The 27387-nt window shown below is 43.2% G+C and overlaps 1 protein-coding gene across 2 annotated transcripts; it reads right to left on the bottom strand.

Annotated features, from left to right (window-relative positions):
- Positions 1-258: 258 nt before the first annotated feature.
- On the bottom strand, positions 259-26937 carry LOC128302451 (putative sodium-coupled neutral amino acid transporter 11). Of its 2 annotated transcripts, none has more exons than XM_053039278.1 (9): positions 26878-26937; positions 11371-11436; positions 9477-9653; positions 4579-4693; positions 2964-3219; positions 2807-2877; positions 2575-2736; positions 2207-2508; positions 259-2137 (listed from the first exon to the last, which is right to left on the bottom strand). In XM_053039278.1, exons 1-9 carry the CDS (start codon positions 26935-26937, stop codon positions 1853-1855), a joined length of 1494 nt encoding a protein of 497 aa, XP_052895238.1. In that variant the 3' UTR covers positions 259-1852. The 2 variants fall into 2 exon arrangements, with proteins under 2 accessions (XP_052895238.1, XP_052895237.1); XM_053039277.1 differs by having other exon boundaries at positions 9477-9668; positions 11380-11436.
- Positions 26938-27387: the final 450 nt, after the last annotated feature.

Below are 27387 nucleotides of genomic sequence, written 5' to 3'. Positions count from 1 at the left end.
ATCCAAACTATCAATTTCGTCGAGAAAGCCAAATCGGGGTGTGAATAAACTTTCGGAACGTGCGTCGACTGTTAACTGCGTGAGTTTGTATTTTGCATCTCATTTTCCTTTCGTGGCGGTGCTGACGGTTTGTGTCGAAAGTTGTTGCAGTTTTTAACGGCTTGAGTTATATAAAAATGTTGCTGTATGTGGAAAGATTGTTGAATAACCGAGCATTTTTACCGATCAATCTATTGCGATTTTATTCAGTACTTTTTCTAACACTCATTACATCAGCTCATAATATGGATTTCTAGTGTTGGTTGTGGTTTTTTGTTTTTCCCTCTGCTAATCCGTCGTTCTGTCCGTTTTGATTTCTTTCTCCTATAGATTGATTTGATAAATTTAGCTACTTAAAATATATCCTAATCTTACATACGCTATGACTCATTAGCTGCAAGTACTTGTGTGTGTGTTTTTGTGTATTCTTTAATAATTGTACCCGATTCTGACCACACTGGAGCGAAACTAAAAGTATTTTAAAGGAACCAATTTCACACTGTCGGTTACTGTATGGAAATAAGGAGAGGATTGGAAAATGGCTTAACAATCGAATTAATTTGCAATGTTTAATACAATGTTTTAACACGCGTTTTAAACATTTAAAGACTAAACAAAATAAATAGTGTTGCTAAACTACAACACAGCAACAGTAGGGAAATCTATACCGCAAGGGTTAAACATGGTGTTACGCCTAAAGTTATGCAATGACCGTACAGTGCAGTCTCCCGTTGCTGGTCGGCAATGGTTTACATGTCGCTTACAATAACAAAAATATATGTCAAGCTTATGTTTTCTGTTCTCCTTTAATCTAAACATTCGGTACTTGTTTTCATAACAATATGTTTTGTGTGTGTTTGCTTCTTCTATCTGCTAGTTGAATATTGGTACACCATGATTCGCCTTTCTTTACCACACAGCGACATCGACCTGCTGGATCGATGTAAATTGGTTTATCTTCAATTAGCTTTTGGTTCAGTTTGCACTAACAATTAGATGGTAGATTTCTTATGGTTTATGATTATGTTTTTGATCTGTTCCCTAAAAGTTGCACACGATAGTTTTAAAGACTCTGCTACGCATTTAGTAATGAATTGTATCGATGGCCTGCTCCGGTTCTATTACATTCGTTTATGGAGTAGAGAATTTGTTTCGTATCTTCTTCGTCTGTCATCTGCGAATTGGATGTTTTGCATCATTGATTGCGTTCGAGTTGCCCTCTTTTAATATCTTCAACTGTAGTAAGACGGTTGTAAATTGTAATTTTCGATTTACTTTTCCTTTTCGGTGTAGTGTAGTAGCTAAGGTGTGTAAATTTGTAAACGGATTTCACCAAAAATGAAGTCAAAGTTGTGTTATATTTTCCCCGTTAAACGTTTTGTTCGACAAAGATATCGTGAAAATATCTGTTGATTCTTTCTCTCTTTTCATAGTGTATATATATAATATAATGCATTCTCCAAACAAGTGTACAAACAAGCGCTAGAAAAAGTGTAATAAAAAGCTTAGAAAAAGTCATGTTTTTTTTAAGGGAAAGAGTCTTACAGGTACATAATACTGATGACAAAATGCACCTAAAGCCCTCAAAATGTTGCTTTCGATGCATATTAATTTAATGTGGAAAGAATTACAGTGATAAAACAGCTTCAATGAGTTAAAACTTGGTTTAAAACAGTCATTCCCTATATTATTCTTTGGTTTTTGTTTTCTCGGTATCATTGTTTGATTGTAATGTTTTCCTCTCTTTGTTTTTAAAGTATTTCGTTTAGATCATTTTCACTTTCTCGATTTTCCACCATGCGTGTGCGTCATTTTAAATCTTGTCCGTTGCACAGTTTGGATCCACGGTGGACGCTAGAAAGGACGTTCCGTTCAGTGCCAGCTCGTCATCCTTGCAGTATCCCATAATGATGCCCGTCCGGCAATCTCCGATTAAGTTTGGCATCAAGATGGCCGCCCCGGATATAGTGACAATTGTTCCAAACAACACCAAACCGGCGGCGGGAAGTTTCTCCTGGCTGAACAACGAGTGCGGGCTCAGCTGAATGTAGGCCAGTCCGGGAAGAATGTAGGCTAGCGGGATGGCGGCAAGCAGACCCTAATGGGGATGGAAAACATATTGGCGATCAGTTTTACCACACATACTAATGTAGGCAATCATACTAACGTTGAGTTCCAGCACCGGTCCGAGACATTCCGTGTAGGGTGAAATGATAAATGCAGTAAACACGATAACCAGCGTAGTGATCATCGATTTACGATCGTCTTCCTCGCCGGTGACGTGACTAGGATCCTTATCCGTATCGTACTCGATGACCTCGTGCGAGTAGAAGCGCTTGATCTGTGTACGAACGATTTCCCGTGATACAAAACATTCAATCGGGAACGTGAGTAGAATCGAGATGGAAAAGAGCACACGGGCAAAGTTCATCAGATCGTCATCCCAACAATAATTCTCCAGTAGATCGCCTGAAAGAACTCAACTGGTTAGCAGTGAACCGGATAAAGGGTAAGGTTGGGACAACCGCACCGTACCTTGTGAGAGAGCACGAAAGGTGCAGTAGCCGGCGATACCGAACAGTGCCGCGACGAGCCACGCGAACCCAACGGAAATGTGTGTCACCTTCTCCCAGCGCTCCATGGTGGCGTTCTGCATCGATTGGTACACGAGGAAGGTGTTGTGGTGGCACATGAACGCTGCGGAGAAACACATTTTGCAACACAGTTTCATTGCCGTATCCTCGTGACCCCGGGGACCAATACTTACCGAACGCCATTATGCCAACGGCCGGAATCAGATCGCTGTGTGCAAACCGCCAAGATTCGGGCGTGTTCGGGCTGGGAAGGAAAAGAGAGATAGTGGAGTGGGTGTTTATAGTTGGCAGATGCACAGGAAGATCGTGCCCGTGCTGACCACTACTTACACGACACCGTAATCGCCCGATAGCAGCCTGTAAACGACAGCCATCAGGATGAGCACCACACAGGCGAGGCTGAGAAAGCTTGCCTTCGCCAGACGGGACACGTTCTTGTAGAGACAGAGCGGTATGATGACGAAAATGGTCACGACGAGCACCACGCCGAACCGCACCATACCCATCGAGCTGCCCCAGGACGGTACGAACCGCACCAGCACCTTCGACAGTGTGTCGCCCACCACGACGTTGTACGATATCATCGCTGGAGCGGAATGGGTTGTCGTGCGTTTTGCATACACAAAGGCGTCAGTGGATGGGTTGGGCAACAGATGGTTGAAGTAGAATAAAATAACGTTACAAAACAAAGGGATTTTCTAGCGTTGTGTGATGTTTATAGCGAGCGGGGGAAGGAACGTACAAGAGTGTCACCGCAACGGGTGAGCTTGGAGACTATTTTGCACAAAGTTGCAAATGTCCCCACCGTACCCACATTTTCCATTTGATTTCTCGAGTGACTCTATCAATCGCGGTGCGTAGTATGAGCGGACAGAGTTTGCATGAAAGTTGAGCCCGTCGGTTGAGCGTTTTTCATTAGCACCACTGACGTTGTGCACCGGCATTGCCACCGGCAAAAGGGGAAAGTTTTAATTGAATAAGTCTTGCCAATCGCGTTGAGGTGAGCTGTGTTTCTTGCTGGTGTTGGTACGATTTTTATTGGATTATGCACATTAATTAGCTGCTTTGAGGTGCTTTCTTACGACCGGAACGTGATTCGCTCGTGTTAGAACTGGTTATGTCAAAGCGAGGGGCATCGTAACGTTGATGCTCTTTTATCTCTAACGCCTTGGAATCCTGGGAATTGTAAAAGGGCACCTCCTAAGTCATCTGGCCAGGGGTTGATGAAAGGGCATAATGGAGGCGGTGCCAGTCTTCACACGAACGGACTGGACCAAAATCCCATCCGGACCATTCCGCCACAAAGGAATAAAGTCAAAGAAAGCCAGAAATGTCAGACCTCTCTCTAGACCTCACTTGAGGTTGTTGTGCCAATAAAAAAGAAGAAGACTTAAGTCATCCACGAAACGTCATGTTGCATAGAAATAAATCAGACAATAACTACGTTTGCGTGGTGGCGCGGCTCTTATGTTTTTATGGAACAAAATTCACCTGACTGCTCCGTTTCACGTCAGCAGTGTCGAATGGATGTTAAGACACGAAAAACAGGACAAAGAAAACAGGCTCCTTGTTACGTACACTGTGTGGATGGGCAAGCACCGTGTGTGTGTGTGTGTAGGATTTCTTTATTAGTACCCGCGGTGGACGTGTGTACGTGGGTTGCGTTTAGTCGTGAAAACGTAGCGTAGATGCGATGCTTGATAGCACGCTCATGTGCAGGTATTTTTCCTATTTTCCGAAGGGGATGGACCCCATGCAGTTTCGAAATAGGTTAAAAACGTGATTGCATTTTGACTCACTCGTGTTTCGCTCTTTTCCCGTCCCCCCCCACGGACAGTAAACTTTTATTTATGTTCTTCTAAAACGTGTGTGGTTTTTGTTGGATTGCTTCTAGCCACCCCAACAGGTTTTTCCCCCGCTACGTCGCAATGGTCGCTTAGCTCACCTAAAAAAGGGTACATAAATTGCAGCAGCGATAGCAGATAGTATCCACCCTTGCCGTATGCGGCCTCCATCACACCGGGGTAGCTGAATCTTCCACTCAGGTGTCCGCATCGTACCTGGAACCGGGAGAACAGAGCGGAAAAAAAACGTGAACAGAAATTGCAATATTAGAGTGGAGCTACAAAAAAAAAGAGAATAAAGAAAAAATCTGGAATAGAAGCTGGAAACATTGCCAACCGGTGCACGTTGTCGAAGGATCAACGAAAATGGATCTGCGATACCGATGCAGGCCGTTGCATATTAGCGCACACAAAATTCCGCTCCGGAGTGGGGGACCACTTGGGGATTTATTTAAATTTGATGCTTCATGTACAAGTGGATTAAAGGGGAATTGTGATGTTCGGTAGTGTGTTGTTTAAAATAACTGCGAGCTAACGAGCACCACTTTTGATTCAATTATGACATTTTGTGTAGTTTAGAGATAGAGCTTTTTGGTGTCCTTACAGAAAAGTTTAACAATTTTATTTAATTTCATTCCATTATGCTGGATTAGTTAGAGTTTCCGTCCTTTCTTTATTAATAAAAATTATTTCCAAAAAAGCGCTCCGGAATATAGTGTTCCACAGCCAGCAAATCGTAAAGCTATTAAGTGAAAATTATTAAAATCGCTTTTCTTTCCATTAATCCTGCTCGTATTTAACATTAAGGCACGCAAATTATTGCCAGCCTTAATCGAGCATAATTTAAACTGCAAGCGTATAATGATGCCAAGCACTGTAAGCTGTCCCATTATTGCGAATAGCTTTTGGTAAAGCAAGTCCGCTTCTTTGCCAATTATAAATAACGTTAAACGACTGAGCGTGCATTAATTTTAATATACGCTACAAACAATGAGCGCTCGCTCGAGATAATAGAGCAGAAATGGTGCTCTATGCGCTGTCAGCTTCGGATAGTACCCACTCCGGCATGAATGATGCTATCGTTTAAACCTATTTCCCAGGCGAAAGCTCGCTCCATATCCGAACTATTAATCTCACCATGCACTGGCAAATTCGGGACAAAATGTGCAACAGGGCGCCCACCAACACACGCCAGCGCAACAGTTCCTTGCAAGCCCTGCAATAGTTCGCTGTTGGGTGTGATGATTTCGCGTCACTCACGTAAGGATCCGCGCCGCTTTAAGAGCGACCCGGAGCGGAGTTTGATGTTGATGATGTTACAGCAAGTCTGCCTCCTCCAACCCAAAAAAAAAAATGTTTCTTCACATTCGGTCCTATTTGCTTTTGCCCTTGAAGAACACCAACAGCAACCATCCTCTCAGACGACAGTGGGACGACAAGACAAGTCAACAAAGAATGGTAACCACACACTCCCACAAAAGGGATCGCGATGTATGGGCAGTCACTACTAGGCGGGGCGGGAAGCTTTTGAAAGCCACGGGCTTTCACGAAATAGTGATGCATCTTCACACACACCAGCAACAGCTGCAGGCTGGCTCCAGTGTGCTGCGCCATTGTGTGCTTTTATGGGTTCTGATTTTGGAAGCGCTTTCGTTCACACACACGCTTCATAGATTATTCATTCATGAACGGAAAGCAAACGGGGCGAAAGAATTTGACTGATGTGGGTGCGGAATCGTTTTGTTTTCTCAAAACAAAACAAAAAAACACCCTTCAAAAGGCGTCGGTTTAAGGTGTTGTTCTTTTGATTTTTTGAAGGCACGCACCTGGGACCAGGGCAACTGGTCTACATGCGATGCAGTGGCCTCTGGTTGAAACTTAACAAATGCTTTACCGCAGGATGAGGATAGGGTTCATTCGAAAATTATGCGCCACAGCCACACAGACACCGTTCACCTTTGAAAGGACTCGGTTTGCAGGAGTCTTTTGTGTTGGGCGTGCTTTTACTGCTTCTGCAAAAAAAGAAACAGTTACATTGTTGTGCCATAAAACCAGGGCCAGGGTACTTGACGAATCGTCACTAATGTCGTCTCTCACCATAATGCGATTAAAAAGCAATCTTAACAAATGCAAACCGACGCCCACTTCGCTAGTACCTGGTACGGTTGTTGCTTGCACAAAAGCAGAAGGACTTGCCGTACCGAATTGTCCGTAAATTAAACACGTCTTCGTTCGGGGCTAAGGCGGCCACTTTGCTAATGGATTGCATAGCTTTCATTCTCTGGTGGCCCTTTTTGATCATCCTTGACTTGGTGTGTGTGTGTGTGTGTGTATGTGTGTTTGTCGGGTGTGTAAAGTGTGCTAGGATCTGGGGCCTCAGCTTCACTTCACTTGTATTGTCGTAAATCGGGTTGTCACGGTGTACGCTATGGTTAATCTATTCTGGCGAAGGAATAAAATCGCCTACCGTTACCATGACAGGAAAAGGTGCTAGAGCGCGAGAAAGAGAGGGAGAGAAACAAAAAAAAATTGAGAGAGAGAGATTGAGAGAGAGAGAGAGCAAAAAATGGCATCCTATGCTCGTAACAAACTCGCAAATTACATTTTAAGCATCTTCAAGTTCATAATAAAATGCATAAATGTTTGGGGGTTGTAGAAGCGAAAACATTCTCTTTGTTCTTGTCCTGAAAGTCTGCACCATTGCGTCGGGGGGGCAGGTGGGGCATCCACCCGCAAGACGGTGTGTGTATTCATGCGGCCACTTCAAACGGGAGCAATCGTTGCGCCCTGCGGCGAGAGGTTCGTAATCCCGGCAACGAAACGGCGTAAGTTTTTCCCGGAAAGCGAAACAATAGGCTATCCGCTGTGACCCTGCCGACAGGGTTTGCCATTCATTGTGCTTTTTTTTTGCTCTATTTCCTCCCGATTGTCAGCCTCACCGTTTAGTGCTGTGTTCCGGGCGGGTTTTTGTTAGTTGCGCTTTGGTACTGTCTATATCATCCTCGCGGTAAGGATTTTTTGTGCTGCCTTTATCCTACTAGTGGAAAGTGTGAGGAAAAGTTTTTCACCTTCTGGTTTCGCGCTTCGCGAACCCTGCAGAAACGGGGTTCGATTGAAATTATCTCATTGCGCGGGCTCACTTTAGACGTCTGTGGTTCGGAATTTTCGGTAAAAAATAGACGATAGAAGGAGAAGAAACAAGTAAACTAGTTCTTCCCGGTCAACACGATGCTAGTTTTCATATGCTGTATGTTTTTTTTTTATGTTGCATGCTGCAGATATGTATTACGGAATGGATGCGAATTGTGTCATTAGGAAATGAGATTTTCCAGTCTTTTTGTGCATTTATTTAGTCCCAACCCTTGAGGTGAGGTTTGGGCGCGTGGGTACGAACGGTGGAAAGTGTGGCATTCATTGCCAGCAACAGCTTCAGCGATGAGATGGAAAAGTGCAGCATAGCTTTTTGTTGCGTGTATGTGTAAGCTTCGGGCGCCTTCGTTTTTTTTTATAACTGGGCGTCTGTCGCATCCGTTTTTCCCGTTTGAGACATTCTGTAACATTTTGCTCAATGGTTGGTTTATTTCTTTCCAGCACCGGCGTTCGCTTATGTTGCTGAATAAATTATGCTAATATTGCAGCACTGTTGCCGATTCGTGGTGTCACGGATGGTTTTCTTCTTGCTCACCCCGAATTTTACCGGGCAAAAAAAAAACAACCCCGTATGCAAAGTTGCGCGACTCGGCAGAACCAAGCACGGTGCGAGGAGTTTTCACAGGTATAGTTGGATGTGTTAATACGGGTTATGTGCACAAGCTGTTGAAATAATGTTCCGGGAAAGCACATACTGCTGGAGCCAATATTTAAAGCTTGTCTGTATGGTTTTTACATTTTTATATCGGATATTTTGTATCCTTTGTGAGAATAAACATACTGACAATGTCTTCAATTTATATATTGCTTATTTTTGAGCAATATATAAAGCGGCGCCGGAATTTTACACGAACGGACCGGTCCGAAATTCCATTAGAACCAAACTCTCTTAGCAAGGACTGACTATCAGACTTCGTGGTAAAATAAATCTAGTAAGCCAGAAATGACAGGCATAACGTAGTAGGTCGTTACACCAAGAAGGAGATATATCTAAAAGTCTCTAAGATGAACATAATATTTATGTTGTGGTCCGTCTACATGTTACGATCATCACTATATTCATATCAATTTATGAAGGAAGCTCAACAGAACCCGACGTCGTTTTTTCTGCTTCAAATACCACCTGGATCAATCCTTCAGCTTAGTATCCGTGCCAGACGGCGTTCGTTTTCTTGATATTATCGAAAGCAAAAAATCGCAGCTCGTTTGGAAAATCTTTAGTACCGTGCTGATAGGAAAACTTTACAGCAGCACGCTTCTCCGTTCAACGCAAAACCCCCTAAACGATGGCGATGGTCCATTGTGTTCCTATCGTGCAGTATCTTGATGTGGGTTATGAATTCGTAAACATGCGACCCAATAACCATCACTTTGGCGGGTGGCCTGATGGATAAGAATTGAATATATTCTCTCAACTTTTTGCCAAGTCTGCCCAGGATGTAGCACGCAGGCTGTTGATGTAGAGAGTTGGCATTAAAATCGGCGCGTTATGAGCGTTGTGATGAGCCTTATGATATGGGTGTTGGGACGATGAGCTAAACGATTGTTTGAGCCAACAAAATAAAACATAAGAAGCTGAATATAAAACAGCACACATCGACAATAGGGGTTCGAACGCATATGATTGAATGATTAGGCTCTTAACGATGGCGCTGATGGCATTATCTTTACTGCTTCAAGGTCGGTGGATTCACAACTTTAAACATGCGGGCGTAGCGTCATAGTTTTGAAGTATTATTGCTTTTCATTTATATTTATTTATATGTTTATAGAACAAATGACTGCTTTGGGAGTTAATTTTTCGACTCTGCTTGTAATACATGTAAAAGTGCACACAATGAAAGCTTACCATTAATATCAACGAATAGTCCGTTATGACTGCTACAATTACTAGCAGGAACAGCCCTAGCCCAAATCCTGCCCGATGGAGTGCGTACGGGATACCGATGACGCCGCTACCGACGATGGAATTGATGTAGTTGAAGGAAGCTTGCGGTAGCGATGATAAGGTCTCGGTAGCTTTTCCCTGGTTTGCATCACGCTTTAAGATGTCGAGAGTGAAAAAGAGAGAAAGAGGGAGAGAGAGAGAGAGAGAGAGAGAGAGAGAGAAATAAAGGAAAAAGAAAAGAAACCATTAGAAGCGATAAACCGACGGGAATGAAAGCTATCCGCCGGGCTTTCATGGGGCAGTTGATGATCGGTGAGGCGTAAATGAGATGAAACCGTACATTAACGAGCAATTACTTCGACCAGAGGGACAAGCTCTGTAGATGGCAGACATTATCTAATGACGTTGAATGTAGCGAGTGTTCATTTTTTGACAGGACAGTACAGTAAGCTAGATGAAATATGACAAGAATTGTGTAGCGATTTTGGAATATTTAATTAAAGAAATTAAAAAAGTATTCTTTTTCAAACCATTTCGTACCGGTTAGTTAAAATTATAAAACAGCGCGACTTTCAACGAGCAGGCTGTATTCACTGTTTAATTTCGCAATGTTCCGCTTTATGCGAGTTCTTTGGCATTAACTGTATGAGTTCAAAAATTGAAAACTAAAACTCATTCCACGCCAGCATTTCGGAAAATCAACATTATTCTAATGAAGTCTCATGCTGCAAGACCCGGTTCCTGCATGGACAAATTATTTATTCATAACACTTCCGAAACGTTTCACCATCGTTCAAGTCAAACCACCCCCCCGGGGGGGTCAATGAAATGATTGCTTTGCATGAAAAGAAGAAAAAAAACACGGACAAATGCTGCCAGAGGCACCGGCCCGCCCCAGAGCACCATTGCCGGAAGAGAAATTGGCTTGAACTCAATTAATGAAACGTCATGTGCATGCGGGAGACCTACGACTCGTTATGCGGACATGTGTTTGTGTCGGTACAGTCGGTGTAGAAAATAGCACCGAAAGCGTTAGCAACCAAAACCAAAAAAATATCTTCAAATCACTGCTGATCTAACAAAGCGGCTAAAAATCGATCACACTTTCCGGCGCAAATGGTGTGCTTGGGGCTTTCGGCTCGAGGCTGCCGGTGGAAGCTGCAAAACGAGATGATAAGTTGACGATACAACAAATTGATAACCGTATCCTTCATCAACGTCCACTGCAAATGACTGGTCCCGTGATGGAGTGGACCGTTTAAAGTTGTGCTTGAGTTTCTACCGTTTTTTTTTGCACCGGACGCAAATAAATGTCCAGTCGGAAAGTAAATAAAAAATAACCGTATTCATGAGTTTGTTTTCCCCTTCGCAGAAGCGAAGATGCAATAGTGAACGATAAACAACCTTGCTCCAATTGTTGTGTTCATCAGAAGTGTTTGTTGAGTGTTGCTGCGTTGGTAAATATTGCTTTACTTGAAATTTATATTCAAATGAACTGTTTTACGTGGGGGGGGCAGTTTCTGCGAAGCGTCTGGACACAGGAAAGGAAAAAACAGTGATGTTGGAGAGGCAAAACTTCAGGTAATGGTTTGTTGAGTACCTTGTTCGAAGAAATACCCATCGGAGGCAATCAAATAAAATTAGGATTGTTGAATTGTTGCGTAAGGAGATGTGGAAGATTGAAGAGTCAAAGCATGGCCGTGGTGATGTTCGTCATCAGCCAACTTTTAACTTTAAAATGTTATGCATGTAATGGATGAAATGATTGACAGTGGAGGTAAGCATAATGGGTGGTACCATTTCCACTTCACAAATGTTGTGAACGAGGCAAACAACGATCGAAAGGGCACTTCACAATATTTACCTTCACCAATGAGTTGATGTCATCGAAAGCGTTCACTTCAGCCGAATCGTCGCTACCCTGGAAAGAGATTCGTTATGTTTAAATCCAAAAATTTAATCCAAACTATTGAACGAAGTGGAAATTTCGAAACAAAATGACGCGTAGGGAGTTATGAGAGAACCATGCTGTCCAAGCAGGGTTGAGTGTGGTGTAGTCTGTCCAGACTACAAAAGGAAAGTGCTGTTGAGTGGATTGAACTACACCTCGCAACAAATGCATGCGTAGTAAGGAGAAATACCAATTTCACCGCACGCCGAATGAAAGCTGCGCTGTGCTCGGGCAGCTGTGTACACTGATCTACGGCTAAGGATCTGTTTTATTTTCCAATTTTATATACCCTTGGGGGTATAGGGGTCAAAGTGTAAGCATGTGTACCGTTAACCTAGCCAAACACTTCAGCTAGAGGAGGGCATAAACTGCCGCTGGTGTGTTTGCGATCGGGTTGAGAAGCTAGTTCGCTGCACGTATCTCACCCGTAGCACGTGCAACACCAGGCGTCTCCATCGTTCGCTGGGCGCATCAGCTGGTCGAGTGAAGTACTGGGCGTCTCCATGAGAAGCGCGTGGGCTTTGAACCGCTGGGTAATCTTGTGTCTCCCTACAATCTTCACACCCCGTAGGCAAATTCAAATCCACCATGAACATGTTACAGCACACCGCTATGAATATCAATGGCAAGCATAGACTACTCGTGTGATCGTGCGATATTGAGGGGGGAATATTGGCGCTGGTAGGATTTTAGGACTAGAGAAATGGTATCCGAACAGCGTTGCTTCTACATGATGATGTACGTCGAAGTTATTCCTCTTGAGACTTGTATGGATATCGGCTTTCTGCTACTTTCGTAAACGAAAAAAAATAAACAAAAATGTATGTATTTTGATTCAAGAAATAAGCACAATGTTTCTCGTAAGGATACAGCAAGAAATAAATATGGTATAATAATAAATATAGTATGGTTTGATGGAAGTTTTTTGAAGTATGCTTCAGAATTATTGTAATTAACAATATTTAAATATGTAACAAAAGATTCATTATGGCGAATAAAATCCAAATAATCACTTTCATTCACATTTTAAAGCAGATTGTATAACCCTCTCATAGCGGTGTGTTTAGCCTAATAGCGTATTATATAAGCATATCGAAGGTTCTCAATATTAAACCAGTAAAATTCTTCTGCGTCTGGAGTTCATAAGTTGCTGGAATCTTTCAATTGGTTTCCATAACCATTCGTGGCCGGAAAAGAGTTTCCGGTGTCCTCATGTCTCTGACCACAGCTGATTGCCAGTTGCCACAGGACGTGCGCTGAATGTAGACGAGAAAAGCGTATCTGAATATCTTCTACCCAACCATGGTGAAGCAAAGCCTATTGTATCATCATTCGCTTGGGCTAGGAATAGTCCGGAGAGTGAGAGAAAGGAATAAAGGCAATGGCGAATTCTTTCACACCAGATAACGGTTCCGAAATGAACGTTCCCCCCGAGCAATTGTTGGTTGATCGTGACGTCATGGATAAACGACCCGTAAAAAAACGACCATTCAGAGTTTCCCCCATACATCAGCGGTGACATGGGAAACTTGTTTTATGTCTTTTCCCCACCTTTTTTTTCTATTTCACGAATTTAATTCACCTTAGCATGCAACCTTTTTTGGGCCTTAGAACTAAATCGTTGATAAAACGTTTTGCATTGGAAAATGGAGAGATAATCTTTAGAAAAAAAAGAGAGCAGCAATGACATCCTACGTTCAAGACGACAGACCAGCGTCATTGACATTAACAACGCCATCATCCTGTGATGCTGTTATGTCGTCTAGATTGCCATCTTTTTTTCATAAAAAAACTCTGCTGCATGTAGAACGATTGCTTAAAAGGGAACAAAGTATATCACGATTGTGGCCAGCGTGGGTAGTTTTTGATGTCCAGCTCAACTTTTGCCATTGCTCTGTTTGCGTTTTTATTGCTATTGCCTTTTTTTGTCAAAGCCAGAACATCCTTTTCCATTTCCTATCGTTCCTTTCTTATGTGACGTGATTACTACGTGATATTATGATGCGTGAAAATGAGTTCAAATGTTGAAGGAAAAAAAGCGAAGTAGAAAGTACGGCACGGCACGAAACCGACGGCAATGGGTTTTTTTTTCCAGTGAGGTCAACTACCGGTTATACGAACCTCCAGAAGAAGTGCTACACGGTCACGCAGTTATTGTTGGTACAATGCCTTCGCCAGTTGGGAGAAAAACACGATCGTTTCTAAAGACCCGTCAGATAAGAATCGACATTTTAAATTTTCCGAATCCTTATCATGTGTGAGTTTTTTTTTTGTTGCAAATGTAGTGGGTTCGATATTTTTGTTACGCCCCAGTCACTCAGCATGGGTAGTTGTTTTGGTTTCCCCATGTGTATCATAATCATGGTCTTCGGAGTCATTTTCCACTTCACATCTTCACGAGTATTTTGGTCGTTTATTTTCAGTCAGTACTTCTATTTCCGGGCAAAACGGGCGAAACATTTGTATTAATAAAACACTCGTGTGTGTATGTATATATGGGATGCTATTGTATGGCCATATCTTCCCGCATGGGGTCGTTTCCCTCTGGTTGAGATGAATGATGAAATATGTTCGTAAAGATTTATGGTCGAACTGATGGCGCAGCTGAATAGCTGATAACTAAAGGGAATAAGATTAACGGTTCGTTTGGCTTCTAATCGTTAAGCTAGGAGCTGTTAGGATTAATCAATGGTTGACGTCGAGCAAACGATCGATTTTCCTTCACCTAAAGGGTACGCAACTGATCAACAAATTCAGCATCAATCTTTGAAGCCATTGAACTTGAATTGAAGTTCGGCTTCGTTTGGGGAATAATTTTTTTCGGTACTTTAACTATTCTTTTGTGCGATATAAAGTATTATAAGCATTTTCATTGCACTGGGCTACAGCGAAACAAAATTCTGAATGTTGATTTTGGTTCCGCCTTCTGACTACTCTATTATTTATATGCAAATGTGGGCTTTATCCTATTTTTGCATTTGCCGCTCGACAGTCAGTGTGGAAAAGAAATAAACACACACCAACCACCGAGGACAATGCACAGTATGGGAACAGCGTCCGGCAAGATGGCGGAATATAAAACGGTGGTTCATTTCCTTTTTTTTTATTCTTTTGCATTTGACCTTGATCCAACAGGTCTGTGTGAACATTTTGAGGGAAAACTCTACCTGGTGCACGGGTACCTTAGTGTGCATCAGGTTTCGGGTAGCATTACGTACCTTATTTTTTTTTCATTGCAAAATGGCGTGAGAAAAACCAACATCACACCGTGCACGTGTACCAGCTGACACCTTGAACAAATATTTGTATAACTTCTCACAAGTACACATGAGCCGCCGTTTGTTTGTGTGCATGTTTTTTTTCTTCTCATGCTCGTGTGTGCGACGGACATTATGTCTCCTCGTGCTGCATGGGGCAATTCTTCTTCGTGGAAAAACCCGAAACTGGATCGTATCGCTTGCCGTGCATGTAAATGGTCCCACTTCAGGTGATCTACCAGTCAGTCGTGTAAGGCACTCGGGATTGATGGATCAATTGATTGTGCAAAGGATGGAAATGGCTCGCGCTCGGAAGCAGCTATTCGAAGCATTCGGTTTGCCGTCGTAGCATGACGAGCAGTTATAGTTTTTCGGTCGATAGATGGAAAGATAGTTGCTTTACCGACGAGCTCGAGAGGACTCGTATAATCCGCACCATGTTTCCGGCAACTTCGATAGCACGGCAGGGAAGATGCGCGTATATCGCTGCCAGGTATTGCAATCAGTCAACTTCCCTCACTTACGGATGCACAATGGGAGAAACGTCCCGTGTGGATTCCGTTCCCGTGTGCTGATTGCCAGCGCGCGCTGGTGGGAGGCCGCTTCACCCACGTGCCACCCGGGGTCATCAAGTAGTTATTCACGCCAGGATGAGCATTTGTGTTGAGAAGCATCTTGCACGTAGCGCTGCCGGTTCGGGAAGCATTGAAGCTCGCGTTTTGTTCGACTTCCGTCATTCCACACGAGCGAACGATTGCAATAGGGCAAAATTTAATACACCTTTTTCCCGCACATTGTTCGAGGATCGGGTTCGGATGGAACACACGGACACGGACACGGTGCAAATGCTTTTCCTTCGCACAGTTTTCTTTCGCAAAAGTTGCATCACACTGCTGGATGGTATTGATCGATGTGCCTTTCCTGACGAGCGTCAAAATCGGATCGTTTCTCAAGAAGGTTTTTAGAATTTAAGTTTTGCATCTTTCTTTGGAAGCGATTCGTTTCCAACGGCTAATGGTGTTTGTAGGTGAGAAAATTGCGAGCTATTGAAATCGTTCGTTGATTGCTAAAACCATCAATCAGGATGGGATTTTTTGGAATGTCAGAGATCCTATCAGTTTTATTGACTAGCTGCTAGGGTTTTGTTGCGTCCCGTTGATGGCTGCATTGCGATAAACAGTAGTCGATGGGCGTGCAGTTGATTGCAACGTGTGCACCCACTGCAAAAGTAATGGGTATTTATGTCACGTTTAATGAGTCTCGTTAACATTAAAATCATTATAATGGTTGGGATGTAATTAAACTATCCCTTTGATTATGATGCTTCTTTCTAATGTTCCGCAAGCGCAGCATATTCTGGGCCGGATTCACTTCCTGCCAGTAGGTATCGATTGTGCGGGTGTGTAATCATGTCCCGGGCCTTGAACCCTAGCGGGCAATAATGAAAACAGCAAAATAATATTTAAGCCCAACGCAAACCGACCGGAAGAACGATTATTTTCCCTTCGCCGCTCTTCCCGAAGCAGCGCCCATCGCACTCAGGCGTGGCGTGCGATTTAATTGCATTTTTGATATCGGCGTAATTAAATCGACTTGTTTATTGACGGACGGGACGGAACCCTTCGGCGGTGCAATGGTTGTGATTTCGTCCCTATTCGTGGAAACCCCCCGGCACGGGTACGAAGGAGAGAGAATTTATAGCTTTTAATCACCGGTCATCGTTTACGAACCCGCTGTCGTAGGGTTTGGGATTTATCCTTCCCGAACCGCTCACGTTGAGGGAACCATTCTCTTGTCGACGGTTAAAGGAAATCATTATTCAACAAGAAAAAAAACTCTTGTCTTTCTTTTAAATCGTGGAATTGAATTGAAAATGTTGGAACATTAAAGTAATGAATTTAATAAAGTGTTCCGTGACATCAAATAATAATTATATTTAGAAAAATAATACAATGGAGGCGCCTGGTGGTTTAGTGTCATAGGCATCTGTGTTTACACGAAAGGATCGAATACTTTCCATTTTGATTTGTAAATATAGTGAAAAAAAAATCAAATATAGAAGATCAACAACTCTAGAGCAGGATTAATAAGAGGATCTCAATACTCATCAAACTAAAAGTCGAAAGATATCGCCCAACCGACCGGAACAACACTTCATAAAGCCTCGTAATATGAATAGAATGCTTGAAGATGATAAGTTTTCTTTGTTCTCTTGTCGTAACTTGACACGAGTTTTATGGTGGGGTGGTGAGCTCAGCCCAAACGAATTAATTTGTCTTCCACACCACGTAATCGACCACGTAATCCTATCGAACCAACCGGTGTTAGGTAACCGTGTATCATCGTTACGGGATGTACATGGAACCCCATCGCTTTCACGCGGAGATGAGATGCAACAGACCGGCAGACATGGTCAAAAATTAACCATATACTGTTCAATCAACGACGCGTTGGGAAGAACTTGCCATTTGCTTCCCCCCGCCGATGAAACACGGGTGCGATCGGATTACTCGCCACGGTTTGGTGCTAAATATTTTATGCTTAAAGGCTAATGGCGATGTTGCACACGGCAACGAAAACGAACCACAAAAATGGAATCGCTTGTATTTCGAAGCAAAATATCTTCCCTCCGGTCGCAGGCATCTAATGAAATCGTATCGAATAACATGTTGCTTTCAAGTTGCGTTAGTCGGTAAGCGGTGGACTAGCTAGTTTTCAGCAGCATCAGAATTTGGTCGTTCCCGCTGCCAACCAGGCGTCTCCATCGTACAGGGGTGAGAAAAAGGATTTGCACCGAACGCTTCTCGGGGTGCTCATAGTATTTCAGCCTTACTCTCCTTTTGTCATCTACGGGTAGCGTGCGTACTTTTGTGCCCAAAAACTCTGCCGGAGTGTTGAATTGGCTAAATCCAAAGTTGACCCGTTGTTGCCGAGAAGGGGGTGAGGATTGGCGGCAGGGAAGAAAATCCGTAAACTCAATTTGTATTCATTAGGCTACCGGTTCGGTAGCCGGCATTTGCCAACGGAACGTCAGTCGACACGAAAGCTGAATGAGTTAATTCATTTTATTTCGCTCCTGAAGTCCTACCGGTGGGGAAGGCTTCAAGATTTGGATGTTGGTTTTACTTCTTTCTACCGTAAGAAACAGTACTGTGCTGCGTTGATTTGTCGTAGGGGTTTTTTTTTCCTGATTTCCCCCCTTTATTTCCCAACCTAGAATTTCATCTTGTTCTAACCTGCAGGTGGTATGTCAACTGTAGCTTCATCTGTTTGCCCGGAAAGTTAAACGAAGGGTTCCCATTTTATTAGTTCCCTGTTTCTTCGGAAGTGAGTCGTATCAAACAAACGATGCACATTCGCATAGTTTTCGATCTGAGAGTGGCGATGCGTAAAACGATCCAGTGACTGTTCAGTGGAACAGTTGATTGGAAATGCTCCGGCAAACGGATTAAAATGGGCTGACATTGTGCGTGCTGCATCGGTTTCGAGTGGGACGCCTGGTGAAAAGAAAGTGAAATTCCCACCCAATCACACAACCAATACGGCTCGGGGTTTGTTTGATTGGAACGTTCATAATTTCATCATCTCAGCCACACCGATTCGAAGCATTCGTTGCGTGCGGTAACTCAGCCCCTGGACAACCGGGCGTGCTCAAAACCCACACACCCCTTCTGTCGTCACCCCCGTCACCGGGTTAGAAAATGAAAGCGTGACGTTGCAAACGTGGAAAAAGTCAAAGGTCGTAGGAAAAGTGTTGAATGAAAAGCATTCACCTTACTCGGTTCATTCAATGCATGTTTTATTGCTTTTGCTTCAGGTATCTTCGGCCGTACCCGACGGTCCCGCAACATTAAGCAGACGTTATTGGAATGTAATTTATACCGTACACGTACCGGGTGTGAAGCAAATAGCAAAAAAGAAAGCACACGCCAAAGATGACACTGCCGTCGAATGCCAACCCTTGTACGGGAATGGCGCTGAAAGCGGTGCCGGACTGAAACCGTGCAGGAATGTGAAGAATTTTCCCGAACGAGTTTATCTTACCTTGTTCCGGAAGGTTCCCCCTTTTTCTCTCTTTCTTTCTTTCACAGACATCTTAACCAGCACAGCGCGTGAATGGAAGCGTGGATGAGAAAAGCCGCCGCCCGGTGGTGGACGATTTTTCCACTCAATTAAATTATTGATTCTTGAACTTCAATTATGTGCCAGTACCCCGCCGGCCACCCGCTTCCCGTTCGTGCTTTTTTTTGTTGAACGATGCTGCCAGATATTTACCAACCCGACTGGAGTAAGGGTGTTGCCTATCCATTTGGAACATTCTTTTGCATCTAGCATAGTACCGCGGCATTATGCGAGCGGCGAGTTAGATATTTTCGTGATTCTTAATAAACGTGCAAACAAGCGGGGAGCGGGAATTATGAAAGAAATTGTTCCCGGAATGTTTATTCAGCTTTTGAAACTCACGGGTAATTGTAATTGAAGCTCGCAACGCTCGGTCCTCGGAATGGTAATTTAACTTACAAAATGGACACCATATCGGGAGGGAGTTTTGGAACGGGCCCGTGCAAGTTCTTCATTATGCGCATTGATCAACATACTTTATATATGTTTTGATAATTACTAGTTAAAACTAATGATGATGGTAGAAAAGTTTATAAATTTATTAATGTCTTTATTCGTGAGGGCTTTTCGCCGTACTGTCAGCCATTTTTCTGCTTACATTTTCTCTTTGTGGTTTTTTCTTTGCTTTGAAAAGCTAAAGTACAATTTATATTTAGTAAATAAATGTTTATTGTACTCCATAAAGTTCTTATTCAAATTAAAGTAGAGTCTTTTCCCGAATTTCACGAGTTCGTGATACGCAAATCACATAATTTTGACTGTGTTTTGTAATTTTGTGTTCCGGTTTAAAATTTATTTTAATTTTTTTTTAGTTATATGCCAAATTTTAAGTTTTCAGAAAAAAACATTCGTTGCATTTTACTTTAATAAAAATCACCCTTGGCAAAATTTTACTGTAGTTAATAAACGTAAAAATATCAAATATCAAAGAATAAATCGATCCCTAAATACTAAATATAAACGTTATTAGAAAAGGGAGTTTGAATAACACAAAAAATCAAGTTACACAAATTTCTCTGGCACGCATTATTCACGTAACGTCGGGAAAAGACTGTAACTATCCCGAGTTCTTGTAATCCTTTGAAATGATAAATAAACGCGTAGGCAATAAAAAAAAGCATACATCTTCAGCATGAAATACCATGCTTGGTATAATCAAATTATACAAAAAGCATAAATTTATGGTTTTAAATTAAAACTCTTACCCAAAGGCACGTGCTCATTCAATCACGGAGAGCACTCATATCCTTGGGCAATTTATTACCACGAGAAAACAGAAAGCATCCCACGCATGTTGTGTGCACGGTTTGTACGGATGACAGCTCTGCCTCAACACACGTGCGTGTGACTACGTTAGCATCGCGCAACGATTGCATCGTTTCATCATCATAGCGGTTGCCGTTGTCGTTGGAAACGTTTGGATAGCGGTCAACGAGCGTTTTTTTCCCCCTACCCTGTTAGCTAGATTAACGATTCCTACAGCCAAATGACAGACAATAGACGATGGCAAAATCACTCTACCGTCAAATGTCAAATGGGCGCAAACGTTTCGGGGTCGGTAAAAATTTACGTTCGAAAGCAGGAAAAAGAACGCTTAACAGGTGCAAAGTGGCGCTGCGAGCACAGGACATCAATTATGTAACGCGTAATCGCGTATCGTTTTTCTCGGTGGTGGAACTGTTCTGCTTCGTACTCGAGACAAAAAAAACACACTCTGATGTTTACGGTCTCTGGACTCGTGTGTGTTGCTTTTGCTTTGTCCTAAACCGGCTTGCATTAGGCGACGTATAATTGCGGATATGGGTAACAGTTTCCCGGAAAAACGCATTGAGCAGAACGCACGAGCAGAATCCACGCATTCACCGAAATTCCTACTCCACGTGGAATGGAGATGACCATCGTTAACAAACCTGTTCCCGTGCTTCATCTTCCGCACTACCGCGCCATCCAGTAACGGTTCGTTTGCGCAAAGCGTGAGTGTTTCTCGCTCGCGGGCCCAAACCGTGATTGGGCCAAGGTAGTGAGTGGTAGAGGTTCCCCAGCGCACTTGGAGCGCATTCGGAGCAAGCAGGCAAGTTTATTTTTATGTTTTTGTTTACAAATCGTTTTATGTATGTGCCGGGACAAATTGTCGACCACGGACGATCCACTCGCACAAAACCGGACGCTCGCAAGACGTTGCTTCGGGGGAGTACTTGAGCGCCGGAACGCATTATTCGGTGCTATAAAGTGTGCAGAAGTCCTGCGGTAGCGGCCCTGAAGTACCGCAAGGGTGTCTAGCACCGAAATGATTACGTCGGGGCTCTCTTAATTGTGCCGTACCGAGGGAAGGTCATGCTGGAGCGGCAAAAACATGGTACGGGGGGGGTTATGTAAGTGGGCGTGTAAATTACCGGCTGAAACACGGCGGAACATCATTTCGCACTAAGTTTCTACCGGAACCGATTGTTTACGGCAGGCGGAAATGGGGTTGAAACCGATTTAGGTGCTAATCGGTGTTGAACCCTTCAAGGTACGTGGGTCGTGAACAGTGGCAATGTGGACGAATGGATGATATTCGAAAAGAAAAAAAGGAAATATTACCATCAATTTGTCGACGACCATCCAGTGCAATATTAATGAACACAAATTTGCACATCATCTGGTTGGGTTTTATCGCATTTATTGGTGTTTGTATTTGTAACACAGAATAGGAAAGGTGAATGTTCATCAGTATTGTCCAATGGTAATACGTTACACGCCATACACCAATCAAACATGCGACATAAAAAAACACACACACCGCTGTCTATGACGCTACGGAGGAAAAGTGGGACGGTTTAGTGGGAGTTTTCCGAGGAAATTGGGTCTAGGAAATAGTCTGAGTGCAGGTGTGATCCGGGGGTGTTTCGCTGTCCATGACAACTGACTGTTAGCGTAGGCGTTGAACAGGAAGGGCCTTCAGTGGGATATGATAGCAGCATCCGTTTGACAGCAGACAAATGGATGGTTTTATCGATAACGCTTCCACAAGCCCATCTCGAAGCGCACCGATGTCGAACCGGTAGCAAAACCATCGAAAAGGGATTTATTTAGGGAGGGTGAACTTTTTCCTTCCTTTCATTGTTGTTTGAGCGGCGAAGAGGAAAAAAAAACACCTTTAAGTCACCTTTTGATTTCCCAAGAGATTTAAAGCCGGAACGATTCTTTTGTTCGTGCGTAAGAAATACTTTGCTGTGTTCTGGGTGCAAAATAAAACAAACAACATAAATTGTAATACAAGAAGAATTCTATTTACAAACTCAAAACGCTGTTTTAAACAAAAAAAGAATGTTAAAGCTTGTATTGAAGGTTATATTGAAAAATTTAACATGCAAAAACAAAACATTTCTTGCCGGAAAAATGTTGAATTTTCCATGCTTCCTTTTGCAACGGAAAGGCCCAATAAAACCTTTCCACGATTGCAGATAGCTTACATTTACCATGATCGATAATCGTTATACCATCACGCACCGCCCCGTGTGGTGTGAAATCCCGAAATTCAATCCCCGACAGCGGTATCGATGAGTGATATCCCTTTCCGATTGCTTTCGAGCATCATTTCCCTGGTGCCAAGTCGGCAAAATGGAAGGTAATGCGCACGAAAAGCAGTGTCCTGGAACACATTTTCGAATGGCTGGCTAAAGTTTTGTAGCATGTAACTGCAGAAGCAGGCGTCGGATTGAAGATGGAAGTAGGAAAATTTGTTTCAACAAACATTTACGCGTAGGAAATATTAACGAAGTACGTACTGCCATTATTGTTGTCTGGCGGTCGTTAGTATTAAGAGATATCATTCTAAAATAAAGTATTATGTTTTTTTTGCGTGAACTTATCGCGATGGAGGTCTTAAAATCGTTCAACCTTTTTCTTTAATGTTGGTATCATTCGTCTTTACAGTAATGTAGCGCTCCATGCTTCACATTGACCTTCAGGTTCAGTGTGATTCAACGATGGGAAGTATAACTTGCGAAAAAAGGCAACAAAAAAAGCATGAAAACCTCCTTTTTTCCTCCATGGTTGAAACCCGCCACAGCGACCAGCGACAGGTACGCGGCACGAGATTAAGAAGATCTCCTGTGGGAACGGTGAAGTGGCCACCGGCTTTGCTGCGGATGCCAATGATTTCAATTATGGATTATTTACTTTCACTTTGCATAGAAATGGCAACATTAGGTCAGGTTTATGTTTGCCTTTGGTTCGTTAGCAGCGCTCTGCGCCATTTGCCTGTGTGCCATTTCGTTCGCCTATTTCGTCTTTGGCTGACCCCATCAACCATGGTCGTGCTGGCATTTCCTCAATGTTTCAACCTGTGTGCTTTGCACTTGCATGCGTTGAGCAGTCGCATAGCGCCGGGAAAGCGGAATGGAATTGAATGGTACCCAGGGGAAAGATAATGGAAATGGTCAGTGTTTGGTACACTGGCTTCATCAGACAAAATGTTTCTTGTTGTCTTTTGAATGGGCGCATATTATCGAAACAATTCGAAAGCAATGTGCCGAGAGAGAGAGAGAGAGAGAGTGCTTTGTTTGGGTCAATCAATTATTTCGCCAGTGCGATATTATACCTATTTTTGCTTGCGTCTAGTGACTAAACGATTGTGTAAATGTAGTGGGAAAATGTATATAAATACAGGCAGGTTCCTCTTATTGGTTTGGTGGAAATAACCTTTTTATCATATAAAACATTTACTTTCAACTTATTTTAACGTAACGGCACAGGGTCGACTTCCTTCTCTGCACTTTATATTTTCATCGAATTATGTAACATTTTGAAATGATACTTTAAAATCAAATAAAACCAAATATTTCATATGAGACAGGAAGGTATTTTCGACAATTTTTTCATCTTTTTGATTAGATTTCTGTCAAACTTCCAAAAACTGTGTATCTCGACGATTGCCGGATAATCGGATTACACGGATAATAGATACATATCCTATTTATGATAAAATTAGTTTATAACGTGTAGGGATATTTTTAGAGTATTATTTATTATTCTTGCATGTTTTATTGTTGCAAAAGAAATTGTAGATGTTTTCTTTAATAATTTGATCTAATTTGATCATATAAAATTGCGTCTTTCAATTCTTTCGTCAACAGTGTTGCTGGAATATGTCAAATTTCCTTTGGAACTGTGATTTTCGAATTGCATGGATTAATTAAACACCCGGTTAAATGGAACCCCGATAATCGGCACTCTACTGTACTGTCTTGAATTTAGACAAATCGTAGCATAGAAAACGAATGGCAAAGAAACATTGCTCGTTATTTATCGGACATTCTAATTATTTTACAACAGTGTAAGCAAAACATCGCAAGAAATGCTACCCACTGCGATATTAATCGGTCCGTCTTCGCCATTTTCACGTAATCTTGGCGCATGGATCTCACGTGGCGCCGTAAATTGAAGCCATCTAATTGAGGCAAGTTTAATTTGCAACCCCCGCACGATTATGGCCCCGAATGGAAAATGGTGTTGGAAAATGGAGATTTTGTGTTGTTTTCTTTGGAAGTGAAAAAAACAGATCAGCAGCTCAAATTGCCATCACCATGGTAAAGCTTAACGCTTGATTGAAGTAGTGCTAAACCCGCGTCAGAAGCCGACTTTGATCAAGCTGAATATAAAGTAATATGGTAAAAATAACACAAAATTAATAATGTATAAGGCTCAGACGCAATATATTGCAGTATTTTATCTTTCTAATTATGTGACAGATCATTGCACTACACAAAATATAGAATTACGTCACAATTAAAGTATCACCTATGTAATTCACACCATCACTACTTACGCTAAACGTCAGCGAAGAAAGTGGGAATTAAATTCGACATTCAATTAGAATTCCAACAAGCAATACCATCCAGCTAGCGTCGTTAGGTAGTTATGCTTAGTATCTATTTTCTATGGCTTCGGACATCGATCGTACTCCGATTTAGTGGGAAACAATCAATGACCGTTGCAGTGATTACAGTTGCCCATGCAAACTTGTTTCAAATCGATTAACTTGCACGAACTTCCGAATGTTGAAACTTGCCGAAGTTGGCTACAATTCTTATCATAACAAATTGTAGTCCAAGAAGGCGGAACGATGACGTCTTAACATTTAGCAAAGAAGCTGTGTAGGAAAACTTTTCGATAGCGGGCCCAAAACGCCTACAAATCGGCGAGTTGCTATCGTTGGAAGGTGGTTTCGTACGTCAGAATTTGAACACATATGTGACGAACGATGTGCCTTTGAAAGAGATTGCTCCTTTCAGATGCTTTGATGTTTGTGAGGTTACTACTCTCCATTCGGGAAGCGAAAACCACGAAAGTAGCTTCCCATCAGTTTGCATACTTTATGGTGGGTACTTATCTGGATGGTAAAGCAAAGTACGATTCACATTTCCAGGAGCTGGTTGAAACGAAGCCAAACAAAAAAACTGCGGCATCCTGTTGATGGCTGTCTTATAGGTGTTGAGAGCAGATCCGCACTAACATCACCGTGCCATCAAACCAAACATCCAACTGCCCAAATGGTAGTCCGCAATCATCTGGGGAGTTAAAGACGCTCCAACTTGCTCCATTAGCGTTGGTTTCGTGAGGTTCCTCGCAGTAGCGAACGAACGTGAAGGGTCCGCTCGTGAAGCACCATGCTTTATCGATCTGAAGTGTTGCTGAGATGTTGTTTATTGTTTGATTTATGACCACGGCGATAGAGATACACGTAGTGGAGTTGGCGTCGAACAGCAAAGACATTGCGACAATAGTGCTTGGAATTTAAATACTGACCAACACCAACACCATCCAGCTTCGAGCTACAAAGCTTTTGAATACCGCTCTGGGGGGAGAAAATAATGTAACTAAATTTATGAGATTCAGTCTACACAATGCCGAGGTTTTTTGTTTGAACTAATAACGGATGTTCCAAGTAAACTTAGAGAGTTCGCTCGAGATCTGGAGACTTCAAGCGAGAGGACGTTTCAAGATGCCAGTAAAGTTTATGCAATGTGATGTAAGATAGCATCAGTACAGCAAGATGATAAGATATCGAATATCCTACAGCACTTTTCGTACACTTTTCCCTTATCTTTCCCAGACACAAGGCCGGAATCCTGTATCCCGACAAACTGTTTTGCATCGAAAACCGACCTCTTACCGGAACACCGGAGTTGAAAGTGAAGTTTGGCTAGCTCGGTTTACTTTACCGCCCTCGGAGAAAATGCCAATATTTGTCCGCAAGAGCGTGGAACCCAGCGCCGCACTGCCGCAGCCGAGAAGGTAAAGGTCAGGTGCAACTTAAAACGCTACGCTTCGCCGTAATTGGAACAATGCCCCGGTGTTGGTGGCAGTGGCGCAGGTTGTTTGGTTGTTTGGGCACCCCTGGAGCAATCTTTGGCCCGATTCGCCACTGATGTGGTTAGTGTAAATGTGGGCCGTCCAGTCTCGGGGCAGCCAGTTCCAGGGGCTCGGATGCGCACTTGATTTATCTTCAACTTTAGCTCCAAATTGCCCTAATGAGCATTCACCGTGTCCGAAGTTGGTGGTGATGTGGCGGGGAACCCAACGGCAACCTCAGTCAGGTTGGAACGATGCTTCTCGTGAGAGGGTAATCCATAAATTAGTATTCTATCATCCTTTTTTGAGCGCCGGGTGCAATGGAACGGAACGATTTGGTGGCAATGGACGAGGAATTGTGATCGGAACCCTCGGCTATGTGGGCTCTCGCAACGAGCATCGTGCAACTACGGGGACAACACACCGAGTCCTTTCCGATTTTAGTGGAATATATTGCTCCCGAATTCCTAAACGATAGATCGATGGCGAGGGTTATCGTTTCCTAGAGGACGAAGGAAGCATGGTCCGCTCACCCGTAAATCTTCGTGAGCATGAATTGGAAGATAAACTGGAAACGGTAGCTGGGATGTCGAGTCAAAGTTATGAGGATTCGGTGCCGTTGTCGAGTTTTGCACCTGCCTGCGGAGGAACCTGTGGAAGAATGCTATTGGGAGGAGTTCGAGATTCTATTTACTTGTCGCTGCAGCATGTAGCTAAACTCGGACACGGTGTTCTTCTTGGCGGTTGGTTCCATCGTTGGGTTGGCGGGATAGTTCCGGAGCAAATAAACCGTCCCGGCAAATAAGCAGCGGCAAACGATCCAACGGAGCTCGATGCACTAGCACTAGCAGCACACTTAATTATGATTCGCTTTAGCGTCGGATTGGTTTGCTAATCACGCACCGAGCATCGGCACAGGGCACATTACGGGTACATGCATACACGAACACGCCGACACACGCCCGCACTTGCATCTCACAACGGAACGCACTCACGGGTACCGTCCGGTCTGGTCAGCGTCTGACAAAAGCCCTTCGGGGAGTTGGGGAAGATGGCGTTTGGGAAGCAGCAGACAGGGAAGCTGCAAGCTTTAAGGCTTAGCAACGGTGTCGCAATGAAGCTATGCCCCACGGTTTAGTTGTGCGCTGAGAACGGTCCCAAGGGTCACATCAGGGTAGCAATCGAACCGATCCCTTTTACCGAA

This window comes from Anopheles moucheti, chromosome 3, assembly GCF_943734755.1.
Source record: "Anopheles moucheti chromosome 3, idAnoMoucSN_F20_07, whole genome shotgun sequence".
Lineage (NCBI taxonomy): Eukaryota > Metazoa > Arthropoda > Insecta > Diptera > Culicidae > Anopheles > Anopheles moucheti.
Note: the sequence above shows the minus strand (reverse complement) of the source record. Positions and strands in the feature narration are given on the sequence as shown.